The sequence below is a fragment of the Cladophialophora bantiana genome (assembly GCF_000835475.1).
Source record: "Cladophialophora bantiana CBS 173.52 unplaced genomic scaffold supercont1.11, whole genome shotgun sequence".
NCBI lineage: Eukaryota > Fungi > Ascomycota > Eurotiomycetes > Chaetothyriales > Herpotrichiellaceae > Cladophialophora > Cladophialophora bantiana.
Window position 1 is genome coordinate 1,144,014 of NW_015971585.1, and position 18,172 is coordinate 1,162,185.

At 51.8% G+C, this 18,172-nt stretch overlaps 9 protein-coding genes across 9 annotated transcripts; 4 read left to right on the top strand and 5 right to left on the bottom strand.

Moving 5' to 3' along the window:
* Positions 1–97: 97 nt before the first annotated feature.
* On the top strand, positions 98–1,818 carry Z519_07842 (uncharacterized protein; the record flags this gene model as incomplete). Its single annotated transcript, XM_016765572.1, has 2 exons — positions 98–246; positions 303–1,818. 2 exons carry the CDS (start codon positions 98–100, stop codon positions 1,816–1,818), a joined length of 1,665 nt encoding a protein of 554 aa, XP_016618541.1.
* A 248-nt stretch (positions 1,819–2,066) lies between these two features.
* Positions 2,067–3,644, bottom strand: Z519_07843 (kynureninase; the record flags this gene model as incomplete). Its single annotated transcript, XM_016765573.1, has 3 exons — positions 2,067–2,542; positions 2,596–3,070; positions 3,126–3,644. 3 exons carry the CDS (start codon positions 3,642–3,644, stop codon positions 2,067–2,069), a joined length of 1,470 nt encoding a protein of 489 aa, XP_016618542.1.
* Positions 3,645–4,110: 466 nt separating this feature from the next.
* Z519_07844 (uncharacterized protein) lies at positions 4,111–4,794 on the top strand (the record flags this gene model as incomplete). Its single annotated transcript, XM_016765574.1, has 1 exon — positions 4,111–4,794. The coding sequence occupies one exon, from the start codon at positions 4,111–4,113 to the stop codon at positions 4,792–4,794; it is 684 nt and encodes a 227-aa protein (XP_016618543.1).
* Positions 4,795–6,696: 1,902 nt separating this feature from the next.
* On the bottom strand, positions 6,697–8,958 carry Z519_07845 (N2,N2-dimethylguanosine tRNA methyltransferase; the record flags this gene model as incomplete). The annotated part of the gene is made up of 1 exon (XM_016765575.1): positions 6,697–8,958. The coding sequence occupies one exon, from the start codon at positions 8,956–8,958 to the stop codon at positions 6,697–6,699; it is 2,262 nt and encodes a 753-aa protein (XP_016618544.1).
* Positions 8,959–10,153: 1,195 nt separating this feature from the next.
* On the top strand, positions 10,154–10,624 carry Z519_07846 (uncharacterized protein; the record flags this gene model as incomplete). The annotated part of the gene is made up of 1 exon (XM_016765576.1): positions 10,154–10,624. One exon carries the CDS (start codon positions 10,154–10,156, stop codon positions 10,622–10,624), a length of 471 nt encoding a protein of 156 aa, XP_016618545.1.
* Positions 10,625–11,643: 1,019 nt separating this feature from the next.
* On the bottom strand, positions 11,644–12,219 carry Z519_07847 (uncharacterized protein; the record flags this gene model as incomplete). Its single annotated transcript, XM_016765577.1, has 2 exons — positions 11,644–12,120; positions 12,211–12,219. The coding sequence occupies 2 exons, from the start codon at positions 12,217–12,219 to the stop codon at positions 11,644–11,646; spliced, it is 486 nt and encodes a 161-aa protein (XP_016618546.1).
* A 559-nt stretch (positions 12,220–12,778) lies between these two features.
* Positions 12,779–14,677, top strand: Z519_07848 (uncharacterized protein; the record flags this gene model as incomplete). Its single annotated transcript, XM_016765578.1, has 1 exon — positions 12,779–14,677. The coding sequence occupies one exon, from the start codon at positions 12,779–12,781 to the stop codon at positions 14,675–14,677; it is 1,899 nt and encodes a 632-aa protein (XP_016618547.1).
* Positions 14,678–15,584: 907 nt separating this feature from the next.
* On the bottom strand, positions 15,585–15,917 carry Z519_07849 (uncharacterized protein; the record flags this gene model as incomplete). The annotated part of the gene is made up of 1 exon (XM_016765579.1): positions 15,585–15,917. One exon carries the CDS (start codon positions 15,915–15,917, stop codon positions 15,585–15,587), a length of 333 nt encoding a protein of 110 aa, XP_016618548.1.
* A 702-nt stretch (positions 15,918–16,619) lies between these two features.
* Positions 16,620–17,443, bottom strand: Z519_07850 (uncharacterized protein; the record flags this gene model as incomplete). The annotated part of the gene is made up of 2 exons (XM_016765580.1): positions 16,620–16,980; positions 17,133–17,443. The coding sequence occupies 2 exons, from the start codon at positions 17,441–17,443 to the stop codon at positions 16,620–16,622; spliced, it is 672 nt and encodes a 223-aa protein (XP_016618549.1).
* Between the last annotated feature and the right edge of the window lie 729 nt (positions 17,444–18,172).

Consider the following 18,172-nt stretch of genomic DNA (forward strand, 5'->3'; position numbering starts at 1 on the left):
GCTTGTAGACCACCTCGTCTGCGTCCTCTTATCGGACCCCTTCCCTTTTGGATATCCATATCGCCTGTGCTGCCTACCGGGCTCTGAGGACTCGACCATGTCTGCGTATCAGGGCGCTATCCTCCCAGATGAAATCCTGTCCTTGATATGTGAGGAACTGGGACACGAGAGAGATTTTGGCTCGCTTTACACATGCGCACTTAGTTCAAAGTCTTTCGCCGACCCCGCGCTGCGGACCATGTACCAGTGAGTGGGCGAAGTGTCAGCCTTCAGACCGTGGTTTGTTGACTGACTTGCCACAGACTACATCAGTATTCTCCGGCATTCGAGCAGAGAGATGACTTGGAAGTCCGACAACAGCCAGTGGACTTCGTAACCAAGGCCACCGAACAGGCTCAGTCGTACCGGAAATGGACTGTGTTATGGCGCTCCATCACTTTGTCGAGTCTCGGTGATCGTGTTACTTACAAGCCCTACTGTCGCTACATCAAAACCCTGGATTTCCGCAACTTGTCACTTATGTTGGAAGACCCTAAATTCACAGGGCCTGTTCGAAAGCAGTTCTTTGCCGGGAGACTCCAGTCCTTCCATTTTTCGAAGACCGAATATAAGAGGCAGGTGGTAGACGTCGTTGCTACTGTTAATGCAATTGGCGACGCCGTGACCGAGAAGTCGACACTGTTAGAAGAGATTGATGGCCATATTAGCCCAGGCTTCTTACCAAGGTGGATATCTCGCTCTCCAAAGCTGGAGACTATGGTACTTTGGAAAGGCGACGCCCTGGTCAACGGCGCCGGAGCCGCAATTGCCGAGCATTGTGACAATTTTCGCAATCTAACTCTTCATGAATGGATGTCTCCGGACGCAGACGAAGCGTTTGCCACGTTCTTGAACGAGCTCAAACCAGATACGCTGAGTTACTTTGAGATGATCAGCAACAATAATCTTGGAAAGCAATCCTTTCGAGCCCTCGGCCGGCACAGAACACTGCAACAATTGGACTTGGGGAGTCTGAACCAGGATGCCGTGCGGAACCTGAATGCGCTCAAGGACTGCACAGAAATTCATACACTGAAGCTTGGTGACAACTACGGAAGCGTCCAGCTCGAGGTTCGAAACAATGAAGTATTTCTGGAAGTCGTCGAATGGTTAAGCTCTTGCAATACCCTCCGCGATCTCAGTTTGAAGAAATTCGTTGATGGTCCCGCTTTACTCTCCAGAGTATTGTGTTCCCCGGATGTGAGGCTGACCCGGCTATCCCTCGAAGGCTACACCGTTCGCCATACCAATTCCCAGTTATTCCATAGTGCATTGGCCGAGCAGAGAACCCTCGAATCGGTCTGGCTTAAGGGGAATGGTGAAGATACGATGCCTGACGACCTGCAATTCATGGTTGAGGGTTTGTGCAGCTTGACAAATCTAAGAGAGCTTGTCTTGAAAGACGTCTCCGATGAGTTCACCGAAGAGCACATCATCTCCCTCGCTGTGAGCCTGCCACTGCTTGAAGAATTTTGGACGAGTGGAGGCGAAGTGTCGGCCGACATCCTTCAGCCTCTTGCAAACCTCAGGTACTTGAAGAACCTCACGTTGTACGCTATGACAAGGTTCCACTTGGGTGCGATCATGGAATTCTTGATGAGCCTTGATCCTGAGAAGCAAAAGGGGTTCAATCTATCGTTGATGGCCGTCGATCCCGACTATGATTTGTCAGAGGAGACTCAAGAGATGATTCGCGAGTACATGCGAGCAAACCTCGATGGCCGGTTTGATTTTGTCCTGTGGCGTGAGGCTGACCCCAGTGACAGCGAGGAGGATTAGGTGGAATTGGGCTCTGTGAGACAACCAGTCTATGCGAATCCTGGCACACCTCTGAAATGGCACGACTTTCCAGACTTTGGTTGGACGAATGCGTGCGACGGGTTTGGGCGGGGCATAGAACAGCGCGATAGTGCGCTGAAGCGATTCACGAAGCTCTAGCTATGGGATTTCTATGGCTGGACACGATAGGAGATGCCTGGTGACCCAGTAACACAAACAACCGCTTGTGGCAATGGTGGCTGTCCGCTTCAGAGGACCTGCCTACTTTTCTGAGGCTTGGCTTGGCTTGGCCTCTCGGTGGACGGCGCCTCCTCGCCCAAAGCTCCTTCCAGAACCTGGCAGAAGCGGAAGACATCAGCGAAGGAGTTGTACAAGGGTGCCGGAGCAACTCTGATGACATCTGGTTTCCTCTCATCGACAATGACGCCTTCACATTCCAAATGCTCCAGGACCGCATCAAGCAAACCAGGCGCCAACCGAATGCTTAGCTGGGCGCCTCTTTCTTGAGGATTTCTAGCAGTGATGATGTCGAATTTCCGCGGTTTTCTCAACGCGATGGCGTCCAAGAGTTGCTCCAAGTAGTTGGTTAAGCGCAAAGATTTCTCCCGCAGCTCCTTCATCGATGTTTCGTTGAATATTTGCAACGAGGCAATGACTGCAGCAAGATCGAGCCCGCTTGGATTCGACAGCTGGTAACCCGCGGCACCAGGTCGAGGGACAAATTCTTCCCAGGTCAAATCAGCCGAGGACTACGACGCACCACGAATCAAGACTTACTGTTCGTCATCTGGAATCTGCTGGATTTATCGTCTCCCCACCAGCCAGTCAAACGTGGCCAGAACTTGTGTGTCGGGCTTTCCATATCAACTTTGCCGAACTTCTCATTGATAAAGATGCCGGCCATTGCTCCCGGACCAGAGTTGAGATATTTATAGCTGCACCAAGCGGCGAAGTCGACATTCCAATCATGCAGCTTGAGGTCAACATTGCCGGCGGCATGAGCCAGGTCCCAGCCTATCAATATGCCGTGCGAGTGAGCATGGGCAGTGATACGAGGGATGTCGAAATATTGACCGGTGTAGAATTGGATACCTGGTAGGAGGATCAAGGCGAGCTCCGAGGCGTGCTTGTCGATGGTTTGAAGGATTTGTTCGGTGGACAAAATGGGAAATTTGGCATCGACGGGTTCCAACAAAACCATTGCTTCTGCAGGATCCAGATCGTGGTGTATGATTTGCGATTCGACTGCATACTGGTTGTGCTGTCAACAGCTCTCCTCCAAGCGTCCAACGGAGAACCCTACTCACATGATCACTGGGAAAGGCTTTGCCCTCGAGGAGAATCTTCCATTTTCCTTGGCCCTTTTTGCTGGGATGGTAGAAACTCGACATTAGGAGATGCAGGTTGGCCGTCAAGGAACCCATGACGGCGACTTCTGACTCGACCGCTCCCACGATCGGAGCCATGAGTTTCGCAGCATGGTCATCGATGTGCAGGAATGGCTGTAAGGGGGAATCAGAATGTTCGACGAAATGCCCCAACACTCCCTTTGTCCGCCATTGTGTGAGGAAAGAGTTGACCAGATGAGCCGTCCTAACGGGCTGAAGGCCAAGGGAGTTGCCGCACAGGTATGTGCAAGGCTGAGAGGGCTCTTCTTCAGGCGACTTGACCAGGGTCGGCCTCTTCAGATCTGCCCGAGTCGGAATGTGAAATTCTGATCGAAAATGAGACAGCGGGTCCGTGGCATCGAGCGCGAGGGCATAGTCTCGCGAAAATGGATCGATGGAATCGTTGGCAGATTGGAGGGCGCCAGCTGCTTCTGACATGGTCACGGGCGAATATCACCCTGGTACAGCCGAGTTGGATTCGACTCTGTGAATGACACAAATGGGCTTCTATGACGCCAGTATCGTGTAGCTCTCCTTACCAAGGAATCATGTGGCCCTCGTCACTTTGCCGGTGTTGAGCACTCTGAGGTGTGCTATCTGTGAAGGCCTTTTTTCGTCCCCTCTCATTCTTTTCGGGCTCGTTGTTTTACTTTCCTTTTTTATCCCCCTAGTCACAGCCTGCGCTCGCTCGTTGACAGTCAAAAAGGAACTCCCCAGCCGAGCCCACTCACCAGGAACCGACGTAATTCGTAATTGTCAGCAGCCGAGATTCTTCCGGCCGCCGCATTTCTATCGTCGTCATTTGTCTGTGGCTCCGCAATTCTTCGTCGACAACCAACTCCATTGTAAAACTGCCAACATTCAGAGCTGCTTGAGAGAAAGAAAGAGACGGAGACTGGGAGCCATGTCCCAAAACTCCATGAGACTCGCTTTCCGCGCCGCACGTCCCCTACGGCGGCCGCAAGATGCTACGGCCTACCTCCGAGCATGTCGAGCCATCTCCAATGCTTCACTGCAGCAGATGACGAACCCCAGACGAGCGAATCCCTGTCGTCCGATAGTATCTCTCGAAGAGAATCACTTGGGGCAAAGAAGAAACATATCCAGCACATCCATCAGACCGGCGACAGTTGTCGTGCAGAACCCCCGCGTCGACGAAGACGGGAAAGAAATGACGATCACGATCTCCGAGCGAGCTGCCAAACGCCTGAAACAGATCACCAGCGCGCCTCGGCAAAAGAACACTCTCACCTCTTCCTCCTCCTCACCTTCGCCGCAAGATTCCCACCTCCGCGTCACAGTGACCTCCGGCGGCTGCCACGGTTTCCAATACCTGATGTCCCTTGAGGACTCTTCGAAGATCGACGCTGAAGAAGATACCATATTCTCAAACGACGATGGCGATGAGACGGCGCGGACCACAGGGTCTGGAAAAGCAGAGGTGGTCATGGACTCTGCGAGTCTGGAGTTGTTGAAAGGCAGCACCATCGATTTCACGCAGGAGTTGATCGGAAGCCAGTTCAAGGTTGTGGGCAATCCGCGCGCGACGACTAGTTGTGGATGTGGTACGAGTTTCGACATTGAGTGACAAACACCAGCTCTGAAGAAGACTAGAGGAGAGACGGATGAGGAAGAACAGGTTGTGAATGATGTTGTATCTATTAGCCAGCGTGGTGCGGAATTTGTGTTATTGTATCTATTGGGGTTGGACTCGTTTGGGGATTCTGGCCCTGCGGCGTTCAGATTTCCTCCCTGCTCAACGAAGAAGGCATTTGAGAGGCACCACGGCTCGTGCTAAGCAACACAACGACGCCTGACGCCTATCCAGGAAAGATTTCGGTGGCTTCGGTGGCTCGAGGTATAGATCAGGTAAAGCGTCTGATATGCCCGGCACATACTCTGGACTTCTTTCCCCGGTAGATCAAAAGACCTTTTCAACAGAGCAGTGATCTATTTGACCCGGACATACGAGCAAATAAGTGTGATGCTTCTCAAGAAGACCTCGTCGGTCTTCCGGTTGGTCGCTGTGTATATGAATCTGTCTGGTTGTCCTTAGGAGCTCTCGTAGATGGGACGTGCAAGACTGCAAATGCACATATCATGACAAATGTGAATGGGTGGATTGACAGGGGCTGGGTGAATGCCCGCTCACTTCTATGTAGAGAGATCCTCCGTCGTCCGCGGACAGCGGAGTACAGCACATTATAAACATTCAATTGTGGGAGGAAGCAAGGGCTAAATGTCAAATGAGACTCGTTGAAATGTGTCCAGGCTCGAAGCTCATCTCGTACACCGGGACCTGAGTTTCTTCTCCAAGAGGGGGGGGGGGGGGGGGGAAAGATCATAGCTGTACTCTCGACTTGTATCGTCAGACTGTACAGGGTATGAGATGTGTTCCCTTATGGCTGGCCTTCCACTCTTGAGCGAGGGCAGCAACTGTTTTGTCCCGGGCGACGGAATCATCCCCCACAACGACCACCTTGCAGTCTTTCGGCGTGAGCTCAGGAACCTGCCAAACCCTGCTCGAGTCGTAGGCTTTTGAAATCTCTCTGATCTCCTTTGTCACACGTTCCAAGTCCATCTTGAGCTTCTCCGTGGTTTTGAATCGGTGGTCTCTCAACTGCCTGTAGCAGAGTCAGTGCGCCATTGACAACTGTGCTGATAAACGTGTTACGGTGGCCTAGAATGAGGAGAGAAGATTCGATCCGATCGATTGGATAGGAGTTGGGAGCTCGATGAATTGGTCTCCATCGCCATCGTCGTTACAAGTGGTAGTTTCTGTGCATATAGTGTTGTACGCGACCAGAAAGACGGCCTTCATGACACTGGTGTTGGGACTATGAAAGTCGTCAGTGATTCGAGGGTGTCTCTATCTATCAAACAAAGCTCCGGGAGTTGGGTGTGGACGCCTTACGGTGGTTCGAGCTTCAGCCGCCGTTTCTCCCTTTTTTGGTCTTGATGGTTTTGACGGAGGGGAATCGGTTGACTTCAACGAGTCGAGGAGGACTGACTTTGCCGCGTCGGTATCTTTCGAGCCACGCCAAAGTTGCGAGATCTGGGGCAAGTCGGAGAAGGTTCAAGGGTAGTGCCTAGTGCCGGCGATAACACTTGGATCAGCCATGGGAGTGATGTCGAGATTGGTGTTGGGTTTAGTGCTCGACGTTGGTATCGTCGTATGAAGGATCCTCTTCGGTGGCGTAGAGGTCATGGTGGGAAATCATCGGAAGGTGAGGGGGCAGGAAGATAGCAAGGGCAGCGGCGCGAAGGGGAGTTGAGAATCGGTGCCGTCGAACTCTAATGGGGTAGAAACCAATGCTGATAACAAAGAAAAAGGAGGTCAAGTCAGATGCCGGTCAGTGAGGCAAAAGGAGAATGGGAGCCGAAGACGTCAACGACTGCGAGAGTGGTTGATGACCTGGGATGCTGGGGACAACTGATTCTTGGGTGAAAGAGAGAAGATCAAGCACAAGAACATACCCTGAACCAAGTGTCATGTAGTCCTCCCAGCTCGACTCATCGGACCCCAATTTTCCCTCGGATTCATCTGATACCTCAATAACTTGCCGCGAGACTTCTGCTTGCCCAAGTTCTCGTCAAAGGTAATCTTAAGCTTGTTCGGCGGTGCTGCTGAGGGACTGTTGGATCGTGACCGGCGATCAATAGGTGATCCCTCAATCCGAGCTCTGGCTTCTTCACCGTCGTCTTTTGACTCGGACGAGCCACTGCCCTCCTTTTCGAGCATTGCCTGGTCATTTTCCAACCGATATAACATCCCTTGCAGAACGGTTTTCAGGTCGTCCTTCGTCTCGCATCTCCAAAGCTGTTCCCTCGTGGCGTCTTTCAACCTCGACACAACAGCGCGCTCCGACCCTCTGACCCTCGCTAGAATATTATACCCTGCTGTGCCCTTCTTCACAGACCCTTCCTTGATAGGTGCTTTGGTCCGCATGAATTCTCGTATCACTTCCCACAAAATAGACCACGGCGCGTTCGTTTTGATACTGCCTGGCTTACAATGAGACCTGGAGACTTTGTAGCCGAGACCAAGCAGGGCGCCTCTCATTGCGTCCTCCGAAGGAGTAGCACAGTGAATTGTCTTTGCCAAGTAGGTGGGCATGACGAAGAATGGAGCATTATCAGGCTTGTTCGTCGCCAGCCTTGGTATTGATCTCGGGTCAGGAGCAGCCGCATCCTTTGATTCTGAGACTTCTGTGGCATCGGGAGCCGAGTCATTGGGCATGAGATCCTCCTCCAGGGCCAACGTAAGCATTCCCTTGATCCGATCGACAGTACCATATACGTTTTTGTCCAACGTTCGGACATTCTCGAGCATCCTCTCCACGAAGTGGGGATTATGCAAGGGACCTGCCCACATCGGGCCGCACAGATGCATCGTTGAACCGCAATGCTCACAATTTCGATTTGTGGACGGTGCTTGGGCATATGAGAATTTGTAGAATGTGTCGCCAGTTTTAGACGTCCGCGCTTGATTCCGAAGCAGAGGCTGCGTAACCCAAGCTCCGCAGCCGTGTCCGCAATTGTAGACTGTCATTGATGTGCCAGCTAATAGCTTGACCTCGTGTTGTTTGCGGTGAACTCGAATGAAGAGCCGAGCATAGTAGTCGATGTACAGCGACAGAAGGGGTTCGATTGCCAGACCGTATTTGGCGGCAGACATAGCAATCCCATTGAGGATCAGTCTCAATCCGCCTTCGTGTGAATGTGGCCCTTTGATCGGCATTCCACCGTACAGGGCAAATGTCTTTTCAGGGTATCCCGTCGACGCAAAGACACCGGCATCTGTGCAGGTAATACACAACAACCCACCATCCTGAATTGCCTGCAGACTGCAGTCAAAAAAAGGAGCTGCTGTTCCGTAAGGGTCGATGTCGATGACATCGTATCGATGCACGTATCCTTCGGCAGGTTTTGATTGCTCGTTTCCAACTTTACTGTACATGAAAGATCGAGCATCGCCGAGATTGGATCGGACTTTGTCTTCGACTTCGTTGTGCTTGATGTTTAGTGTGATGTTCTCGACCGATGCCGGAGAGAGGTCATTTGCGACAATGTTGGTAGCAAATGGTATTTCTTTGGCGTATCGCAAAGCTCGGAGACCAGTTGCAGACAAGGCGTCCAAAATAGAGAAAGACAGCTGCTTCTTTGGGACTGGAGGTTGACTGGCCCGGCGGTCGGTAGCCTGTGGGGGCCCATTACTCTTTGACTGTTGCATTTCTCCCATCTCAGCACCCGCAGGGTCAGCATTTAATTCGGTAACGAGTGGTCCTTCGTCATCTTCGGCAGGTTCTTGAGCTTTGAGCCTCTTTGCAGACTCCTCTGCATTGTTGCTGTCGACTAGATCTTCCAAATGGTCTGCTTTACGCTTCCGGTTGTTAGGCTGCTCTGATTCGTTGCTAGCCCCGTTATCCGGCTGATCGACAGGTGGAGGATCCGGGTTTCTTGCCGCTTTCCTCTTTTTTGCATGCTGATTCTTTTGGGTGACCCTAGTTTGCTTCTCCAAGAGGGAACCTTCACCATAGACTCTGATCGCGAGGACACTCAGGTCTCGGTTGAACTGCTGAATAGGATTATAAAAGACGGCTTGATTGCCCTCATCGTTGTTTTTGGAGTGTTTGCCTGATGTTGGGGGTTCTTCGGCGTATGGTGCAAGTACCGAAGCTAGACCTTCGCGAACGTGCCTGTATTTCTTGTTGTCAATCACGATCGTCTCTGGGGCTTCTGGGGGAGCCATCTTGAAGCGTGACAAGGTCGTGCAAATCCTCTTTTGTGAGTTTGGGAAGTGTCCTTGCCTGTGGCATGTGAGCTTTGGCAAGGTTTCGCGGATAAGATCGATCCGGATGAAATTGAAACAACGTCCAATCCTCATCACCCAGCCCCCTTCCACAACTTAAACACCGTAGATCGTAGAGACTGCTGAAGCCAGCTTTACGAAGGTGCTATGGGTTAGAATTGGGCAGAGGATCACAATACAAGCAGGTGACGAAGGAAAGTTATCGAATACTTTTTTCTCCGGGGACCTGCCAAGACGAGATCTTGGTGAATCGCAGCCTTGCGCACTGCAGGAAAGGAGGCTAGTCCATTTACGGCGAACCTCAGCCTTGTTGTGGCGGATAGTGCCGACTCTGTTTGCGTGCGGTTGAATCAGGGAATTACACGAGAGACGGGGCTTTTGACCCTGGGCAAGCCCTGAGGTCTCGGCCGGGCAACCTGTTACGAAAACGATGAAATGACAATACGTGCCTCCAGATCTTCCCCCGGTGAGGGAACCCGAAAATCAGTGTGCCGCCCCCTGTTCCTTCTGTTCTTTGACCAAGAAGTCATCACCACTACTTCATGCTGAATACATCTTCTCCTGCAGGAATTTCAGAAAATCCACCAATACAGAAGATGAAGCGGGACACCATTATGTACCGAGTTACTCTGTCCTGGGTAGTCTGCTCAAGCCGCCAAGGAGAAAAAGCGCCCTCCTCCTCTCGGCCTTCGCCTCAGCCGTGTTTGGGAAGCTTTCGAAACCGTTTTGGTCTCACATTCCTTTACGTCAAACACCTCTCCTCCCAACCTCAAACCAGCCCGCCCATCAACTTGGCTGTAGTGAGTCCCAGAATTGTCAGGTAGGGGAGATTGCTAGCTCAATACTGCCCGATGTGCACAGTGTCACGGGCGTGTTGGCGTGACTGTCCATGGTTCAAGCTTCAGGAGAATATGTATCAACCAACCCTGTTTCGAAGTCAGGTGCTGTTGATTGAGCACCCTCGTACATGGCGCTTAAATACAAAGCTGTCGACTTTACCCTTGAAGTTTTTCCTTTTGTCTTCGCCCGCTTTCTCTGAGCCTCGCTAACGAAAGACATTTCTCATTGCCGTTGCGTACCTGGCTGGTCTCTGCCAAAAATTATCATTCTGTCCGTTCACACAACACCAAATACCATGTCAAGAAGATATTCCTCCCCTATCACTTGCTTCCTCTACCTCTTCGTCCTCGTCACAGTGACAGCAGCCGTCCCCTCTCCGATCAGCCTTCTCAGCCCTCGCCAACAACAAAGCAATGCCACTCAGCCCATCTGCAGCGAATACTCGACGATCGCAAACCTCTCCATCGTCGGGTCCAACTCGACATATCGAGCCGCATATCTCCATGCTTCGCCGGAAGGCTATGACCCGGCCAGTGCCCCTCTCGACTCCGCAATCCCCAAGCTGCCCAGCTTTCAATTCAATGCCAGCATTAACGCAGAGTGTGGCAATTTGACCGAGGTGGCGATCAAGGGCGCCGCGACAAACTTTACGCAAGGCGTGGTGTTGCAGTTCAACATCAACTCAGCGGTGCAGTCAAGGGCAGGTTCACTGGGAATGGCGGTGATTATGGCCATAGTTGTTGTCATGGTCATCGATATATTATAGTCGGGCAGACCCATGATGTACAATTTCTTCTCCCTTGTAACTTCCCGGAAATTTCACATTCAGACGACGAATCAACATGAGGCGTTTTGGGGAACAGCTCATCCAAAACCGAAGCATGACATGAGATTGGTGGGATTCGAGGCCTCAGTCGCTACCAGTATCAACAGGCCCAAGTCGCTGCGTCCATGCTCGGTGCAGCTGACCATGACAGCGCCCTTGCATTGAAGAATCCCCAAAGGAGCGGCGATAACAATTGCGAGGTTTGGCGGGAAGCTCTTCATGGGAAGCACATTTCCGCCTCGCCTACCGATGCGCGATCGCGGTGAGGTCTAGGTGCAAAAATGCTATCATGTAGGTGGGAGAAATGAGTCGAGGCTCGAGGATGATTTGAGGGTTACTGATTGTCGAACGCGACGTGTCGGGATGCGACCTCGCGGTGGGCTCGTCTCGTTGCCTCTATAGGGAAAGACAGAAGGTGATTTGGTCGCCATGGCATGGACGCCAGCAAAATAAGTAGATACTTCGGTGGGGATATTGGTGATGTCTCTCTGAAAAGTCCATGTTGATGAGATATTCCCCTGGCTTGCACTGAGAAGTGTGCATGAGAGCGAACACTGATCACGGAGAAGGATAGTGGTCTAATGCCCGTCCCCGTGCGAAGCCAGGTCATGGGAACTTCTCATGCATCAATATGGCTTCAAGGCGCAATTCGAGACTGTATCAGCTTCATTCCCGCACTTCGTGGACCATGCGCTCTCTTGCATGACCATCCGCAGATTTGGTACGTTCATCACCTGACGAAACCATGTCGAAGTCTGCGCTTCTGTTCTCAAACTCCCGGCTCTGTTCCTTCGAGAGTTGAATTGAATGTCGCACAATGTGTCATGTGTGCAGTGGGCCGCGTTGCGCCAGGACAAATTGCGAGTCTTGCTTCACAAGCACGCGGAGGCGGGATCATGACCTATCAGGAGGTTGTGGATCGTAGATAATGATCGTGATCACTGACGAAACCGCTTGCTTCAAGAGCTGGTAGAAACATGACCTTTACAACCAGGCATGCATCCTGTCGGCCTGCGAGGATCGTAGTAATCTTCATCGTCCGTCAGATCACTGTCGTCCACATCGGCTTCGCGCCTCTCGTCGATGGTATCTGCATCCTCTTTCTTCTCGACGTTGGCCTTCGGCTCATCATCCGCAGGCGCAAATGCGTTTTTGAATCCTCCTTTCTTGAACCCTCCGCTACCAGTTGCCGTGCTCTTCGGACCGCCACCGAGTTTTATCTGCATCAACGGCCCTTTTTCTTCCTTCTTGGGCTGTACTTGTCGTTGCATTTCCTTCATCTCCTTCAGCCTCTTCTTGTGTTGGTGATCATAGGAGGATTCATGAGCCTCGAATTCGTTCATGCGACTGTAGCCTTTTTGACACAGGGAGCAGAAGAAGGCGCTCCGCGCTTGTTTCGCGGACTGAGTATTGGCGGGAGGGAGAGTGAATCCTCGCTAGAGGAGGAGCGACTAGTCAATAACGCCAAAGTAATAGAGAACAACGCTGGTCGGCGAGGAATCGCAGGCATGACGAGCACAACTTACCGGAGGCATGACGATGGCGATGGACAGTTGGACGCAGCAGAAGGGCCTAATGTGCAGGATTTGTTTGAGGGAGCTTGATATATCAGCAGGAGGCGATGGAGAACAAGGAAGGTGTGGGTGATGGTTGTTCTTGCCCATCCTTGTACTTGTACATTCTTGTACAATAACAATACTACTAGTACTCGGCCGGCTTCTCGGACCGAGCCACCTGGAGTCTCTTTCAGCCGCACAAGGAAACAAGCATAATACCGAGCACATCTGCCCAGATCTGCCATCGCCCGAGGAGCTCAAGTGGTCCTTCTTAACAATTCGCTGTCTTTCCTTCGCTCCAACAGACATGGACTAGGCCTTGATGCCGCCCATAACATCGAGCGATCATCAAGGAAATTCTCACGAACTCAGATGATGTAGCAGTCGATATTGCCCAAGTCCGCGCATTGACTCGCCTCGACGCTGGCCCCTTCTTCCACAGGCCATCAAGAAGGCTGAAGTCATTTCCCAACCGTAAAAGGTCCAACCCCACGAATCAAAGGCTTATGACTTCCACGGGATCGTCGCGATCGTCGCCATGCGCCTGATAAATGTCCGCACGATTCAATTGGAGGAAGTCCAGAGCAGCAGGGCTCCCAAATATGCGATCCTATCCCATCGGTGGGAAAAGGAAGAAGTCACTTTTCAGGACATGAGTTCCCCCAAGACCTTTGGCAAGAAAGGCTTCTCCAAGATTCAATCGGCGTGCTGGCTTGCCCGTAACAAGGGGCTTGCCTACCTTTGGGTGGACACCTGTTGCATCGACAAAACCAGCTCGGCTGAACTCACCGAAGCAATCAACTCAATGTATCGATGGTACCAGGACGCCGAAGTTTGTTTTGCCTATCTCACGGATATTGAGATCCACCAGCACGATATCAAGAACAGCGTGTGGTTCACGAGGGGCTGGACACTCCAAGAATTGATTGCTCCAAAACACGTCAGCTTCTATGATCGAAATTGGGTGTTTCTAGGGACCAAAGACAACCTGGCAGAGGACCTCTCGAATATCACGGGCATTGATAGAGATGTCCTTATCGGTCAGAGAAGACACTCGAGCTGTTCAATAGCACAGCGGATGTCATGGGCATCAAAACGGCAGACGGAACGCATTGAGGATCGAGCATACAGTCTCTTGGGAATCTTCGACGTTAGCATGCCGATGTTGTACGGAGAAGGGGAAAGATCATTCACAAGACTACAAGAAGAGATCATCAGGCACTCTGACGACCAATCCATATTTGCATGGGATCGCGGATTGGAAGGCTATTTCGGAGGCCGCAGCGGTCTTTTGGCAACTTCTCCTTCGAACTTTGTTACTTGCCAAAACGTTGTTGTCCCCGCCACCAACGGTTTAACAGTCACCAGCGGCTTCTCGTTGACTAATGTGGGGATATCGATTTCCTTGATGACCCTCCCGTGGACGATGGAGACGTACCTCTGTATCTTACATTGCAGCCTCAAAAACTGTCCTCAATACAGGCTCGGCATCTTTCTCGAACGGCTCTCTTCGTCTCAGAATACAGAGCAATATGCTCGGGTGCAGATCGACGGCGCAACGGTGCTGCCCATCTTGCTTCGTACAATTTTGGACGACTCTCACGGTCGAGTACGCACCGTCCATGTTCGGCCGAATATCATCGACGCACCACTCCGCCGCTGGCATGGGTTCCGCCTCCATAGCTTCACTCTACCAGAATACACCCCCGACGAACTCTATCAGGCACGGTTCCATTTCCGCGACAAGTTGCAATCAATGACCCGGTACGGCGTCGAAGAAATGCGGGCGGCAAAGCACTATCACCCCAGCGGGCTTCTTGGCTTGCCTCCCCGGCCCCTCTATTTCCGTATGCCGCGTGCTAGAGGAGGCGTCATGAGCATCAGAGGCACCGCGGCCGTCGTTTACATCCCACCTTCGAAGAGAGACAAGAACGGCGAACGTGTCTGCTGGATGAAGTTCGGCTTCGACGAGGACTTCCGCCCGGTCTGTATCTTTGGCAGACGGAAGTCTCTGTGGGGTGGTAATGCAGCACACCTCGCTGTTGATGAGGACTCGTATTACGACGCCGAAGAAGCCCCCGGAGCACATGCCCTTCTTTTTCGCCATGACTGGATTAACAGGTATCCGTGTGCGAACGACCAGGAGATCGCGGCCCAGTGGCAGAAGCGCGATTTCTGCATCCTGAAGGGCGTCAAGGACTGGGGCTTGGACAAACAGATCCCGTTCTTGCGACTGCGTATTTCGATTCGGCTGGAGACCATGCCCTCAAACTACCTGCCAGACGGACGACCGGAGTCGGCACAACCGGGAATGAATGTGTGGACGATCAATATCAACTCCTGGAGAGACTCGGGCGAGAACGGAGGAATGAAGACGGCCATGGGAACCGGAGAGTTCGTGCTGCGCTCGTTGGACGACATGTTTGCCGCCGTCTAATTGAGCCTTGTATGTGCTGTGATGATGAATGGCTACTTTGGCGTGCTTTGTCTTTTTCACCCCCCCGGCTTGCTTTGCTGCTTCGCAACCTTCTTCACCATCCAAGGCGTCAAGGGAGAACCCAGTCTCAATCAAGTATTTGCCAGGAATTTTTGGTTGGGAAATGTTGGAACAAATGTAATAATGACGGACGGGTCTTGGAAGAGAATGAATCACAAACCGGGGACGAGAATCACGAATGAGGAAACAGTACGACGGGACTATCACGACGACGACATAACGGACTTCATGTCAAGGGAAGGGAATCTCGGATCATTGATACCATTGCTGGAATCTGACGAGACATATAAATAAACTATCAGATCTTATGGCCCATATTTATCCTCCCTCATACTTTTCGACCGTCCATCCAGCTTGTTCTATACCTACGCCATCATAATCAACCCCCCTGGGCTTCTGTGCGCCACTGATTCCGCGTCGAATATTTATCTCGTCCCACCCCTTTGTTTGCCCTGGAATTGCCTTTGTCGATATTGCCATCCCCTCCTGCGCACTCTCACATTTTCGTTCGTTACAATCTGTTGCCTTGCCTTCATTTCGTCACCCTGTCATGAATCCTAACCTATTCCCTTCGTACCGAGCAAGTGCGGCAAAAAGGAGGACCGAACCAAAGGCGCCGTTTGAACACGCACGCACTACACGCCTTACCAATATCCCAATCCCCTATGATGGCCCATGGGGACAGCTTTGATCCCTCAAGATGAATCAGTGCTTTTACCGTCGCTCCATCAATTGCGGCACAACATCCCCGTACGCTGTCGAATCCAATAGTGTTTGGACGGCCGCATTCTTCTGAAAATGATTACCCTTGATCTCCGGAATTAGACTCCTCGAGACGTAGATACGCTCACTGGGAAGTCTGCCGAGGTCGTTTGCAATCTTGCGGATTAGGGTCGTTGGGGATATTGGCGTCGATCGACCTTCTCTTGGATGGCGATGGCATCCTGGACGGGTTCGGCGACATCGCGGCGAGGAAGCGGGATTTGCATACTCTGTTTTGCGGCAAATTTTGGAGATGGCTGCTGTTATTCAATTCCTCCGGCTTCGTCTGTGTTCCGGCATCAGGCGGGCGAGGGGCAGTGGCGTTTAGAGAGGAGCCGTTTTGCTGCTCATCGGAGTTTGAGTTCAAATTGCGCAGGTCGTTGAGTAAGCCGGCTTTTCTTGTGCTCCACCGATTCATGTCTTTCGATAGATCAGTTGATTTTCTGTTCAAAATCCAGATCTTCTGATCGTCCTAGTTGCGTTTCAGGTAGGTTTGTTGGATCTGTTCGGGCTTGCTCAGACTTTTCGCCCGCGGCTTCGGTCTGCTTCTGTTGCTCTATCAGTGCGGAGGTGCACTAGTCAGCTTTGAGCTCGGAGCGCTCTGCGAGAGCTCGCAATTGCTGCACCTTTTCTTTGAGATTGTCTTCGCGATCGTTAAGGTCGCGTGCGATTTGGGGTAACTCGGCCACCGTTTGTTTGGCCTGGGCCAAATCGTCCCGTAGACGTGTTATTTCCAGCTCCCTTTTCCTTCAACCATTGTTCGGCCCGGGCAATTTCGTCCTGCAAACGCATTATTTCAAGGTCCTTGTCCTCCAGGCGTTGCCTTGCCTGGCTATATTTGTCCTGCCAACTCTTAATCGTGGTCTCCATGTGGGAGGACATGATGGCGTTTTCCGTCTTGACACGAAGTTGGTGCTCTAAAGTCGCAAGCCTCTCTTCGTAAGACGTCTTCTCCTCCGCGAGTTCGTCATGATTCCTTTGGAGGTGCTTAATGCTATCAGACTTAGCACTGAGCTCTGCCTCTAGATTGCTAATTATCTTTGTTCAAGTCATGAGAGAGCGCGGATCTATCCTTTTCTGCTTGAACCTTGGCGTTTACCTGAGAAGAAACATCTCTCTGTCAAGCCTCGAGTTGCTCTGTCAGATCGACGACTTTCTCTAAAGCGGCGTCTTTCTCACATTGCGCTTGTCTTGCGGCTTCCTGCTGAGCGGGATAAGCCACTCGCAAACGCGCAAGTTCTCGTTCCAGGTCCATATTTTTCTTTACAAGGACGTCTCTCGCATCTCCCGCTCGTATCGTGGCGTTCTTCTGGTCCTCGAGTTTCGTTTCTAGATCTTTCTTGGCGGCCTTCAGGTCGTCATTGTCCCTTACAACACGCTTCGTCTCGATTGCCGATTGTTCTGCGCGGTCAAGCTCAAGATTATGATTTGTCACTACAACCTCGAATCTCGCTTCTAGCTTGGTCTTTTCCTTTGAGTGTCTACTTGGTCGTCCATGGCTCGGAATCGTGCCTCAACAAGGCGACCAAAGTCTTGCGGGTCAGCTATTTTTTCCAGTTTGGTTGATGGGTCTAGTGGGTCCTCAAGGCAGCTTAGGTGTTTTGTGGTTTATTTTTTGAGCTGCATGAAGTACTCCCAAGTATTCCTCAATTCTTGCTGTTCTTGGTGACACTCGTGGACCGTCCGTAAGTAGACCGATTCCAGCATTCGCACGCGCGAAACCGCTTGATTCAAGTGTTCCACAATGCTGGGCAAGATGGGATCGGGTGCTTTTGCAAGCGTGCAAGCTTGGTGGAGTGAGTCCCGTACCTCATCGAGAAACATCTTCATTAGTTCTTTTGCAGTTGTCTCGCTGCCAGAGTTTGAATATTTACCGCTAGCGAGGGTGTCTTCACCGCTAGGGTTGACATCTTTGGCGACAGGGGGCGGTGTCTTCGCCGTCATGAGCTGATGGATTATCCATCAATCCAAATGTCGGTACACTTCCCAGACAAGAAGCCACGCGACCCAACTGCAAGGATGTGGGAGGCGTGCTGTCCAAGCCAAGTCCAGAACACGCTGAGAAGGGTTGGACGAGTCCTCCCAGGCAATCAGGCGGCCTCATCTAAGAAGATCTTCTGGCAGAAAACATATTGTTGTACAAAGAGGCTTTCGGCGAACGACACGGATGGCTCACTAGTCGAGGATGATTATAACGGGAAGATGAAGAAGAAGAAGAGGAGAAGGAGGAGGAGGAGGAGGAGGAGGAGGGCAATGGCGGTGAGGGTGATGAAGCTGGTGAAGATGAAAGATAGTTGAAGATGAGCTGCGTCTGGAAGCGGAGGAGTAACAATACCTCGGTGGGTGGAGGCGGCGAGGCAGGTAGTCTGCATTGGTCATGGCGCCCTGCTAGCGCCTTGAATGTCTACTGTGCTGGATCTCAACAATACTAGCTCGTACCCAGTACTTGGTACCGAGTCCCTTGTACTCTCCTTCCTACAAGTAGGTACCCGCGAGCCCGGTATTAGGTACTTGTAGTTCGGTGGTAGTGCTCAATAACTTTAGGCAAGTAATAACAAATAGCCGATGCCCACTGTCCTCTTTCCCCAACATCTCCCCCCTATCCCGTGTAAGTACGGGGCCTGGGTGCCGCCCATGCATATAGACCCGCCTACAGAGCCGTAAGTAATACCG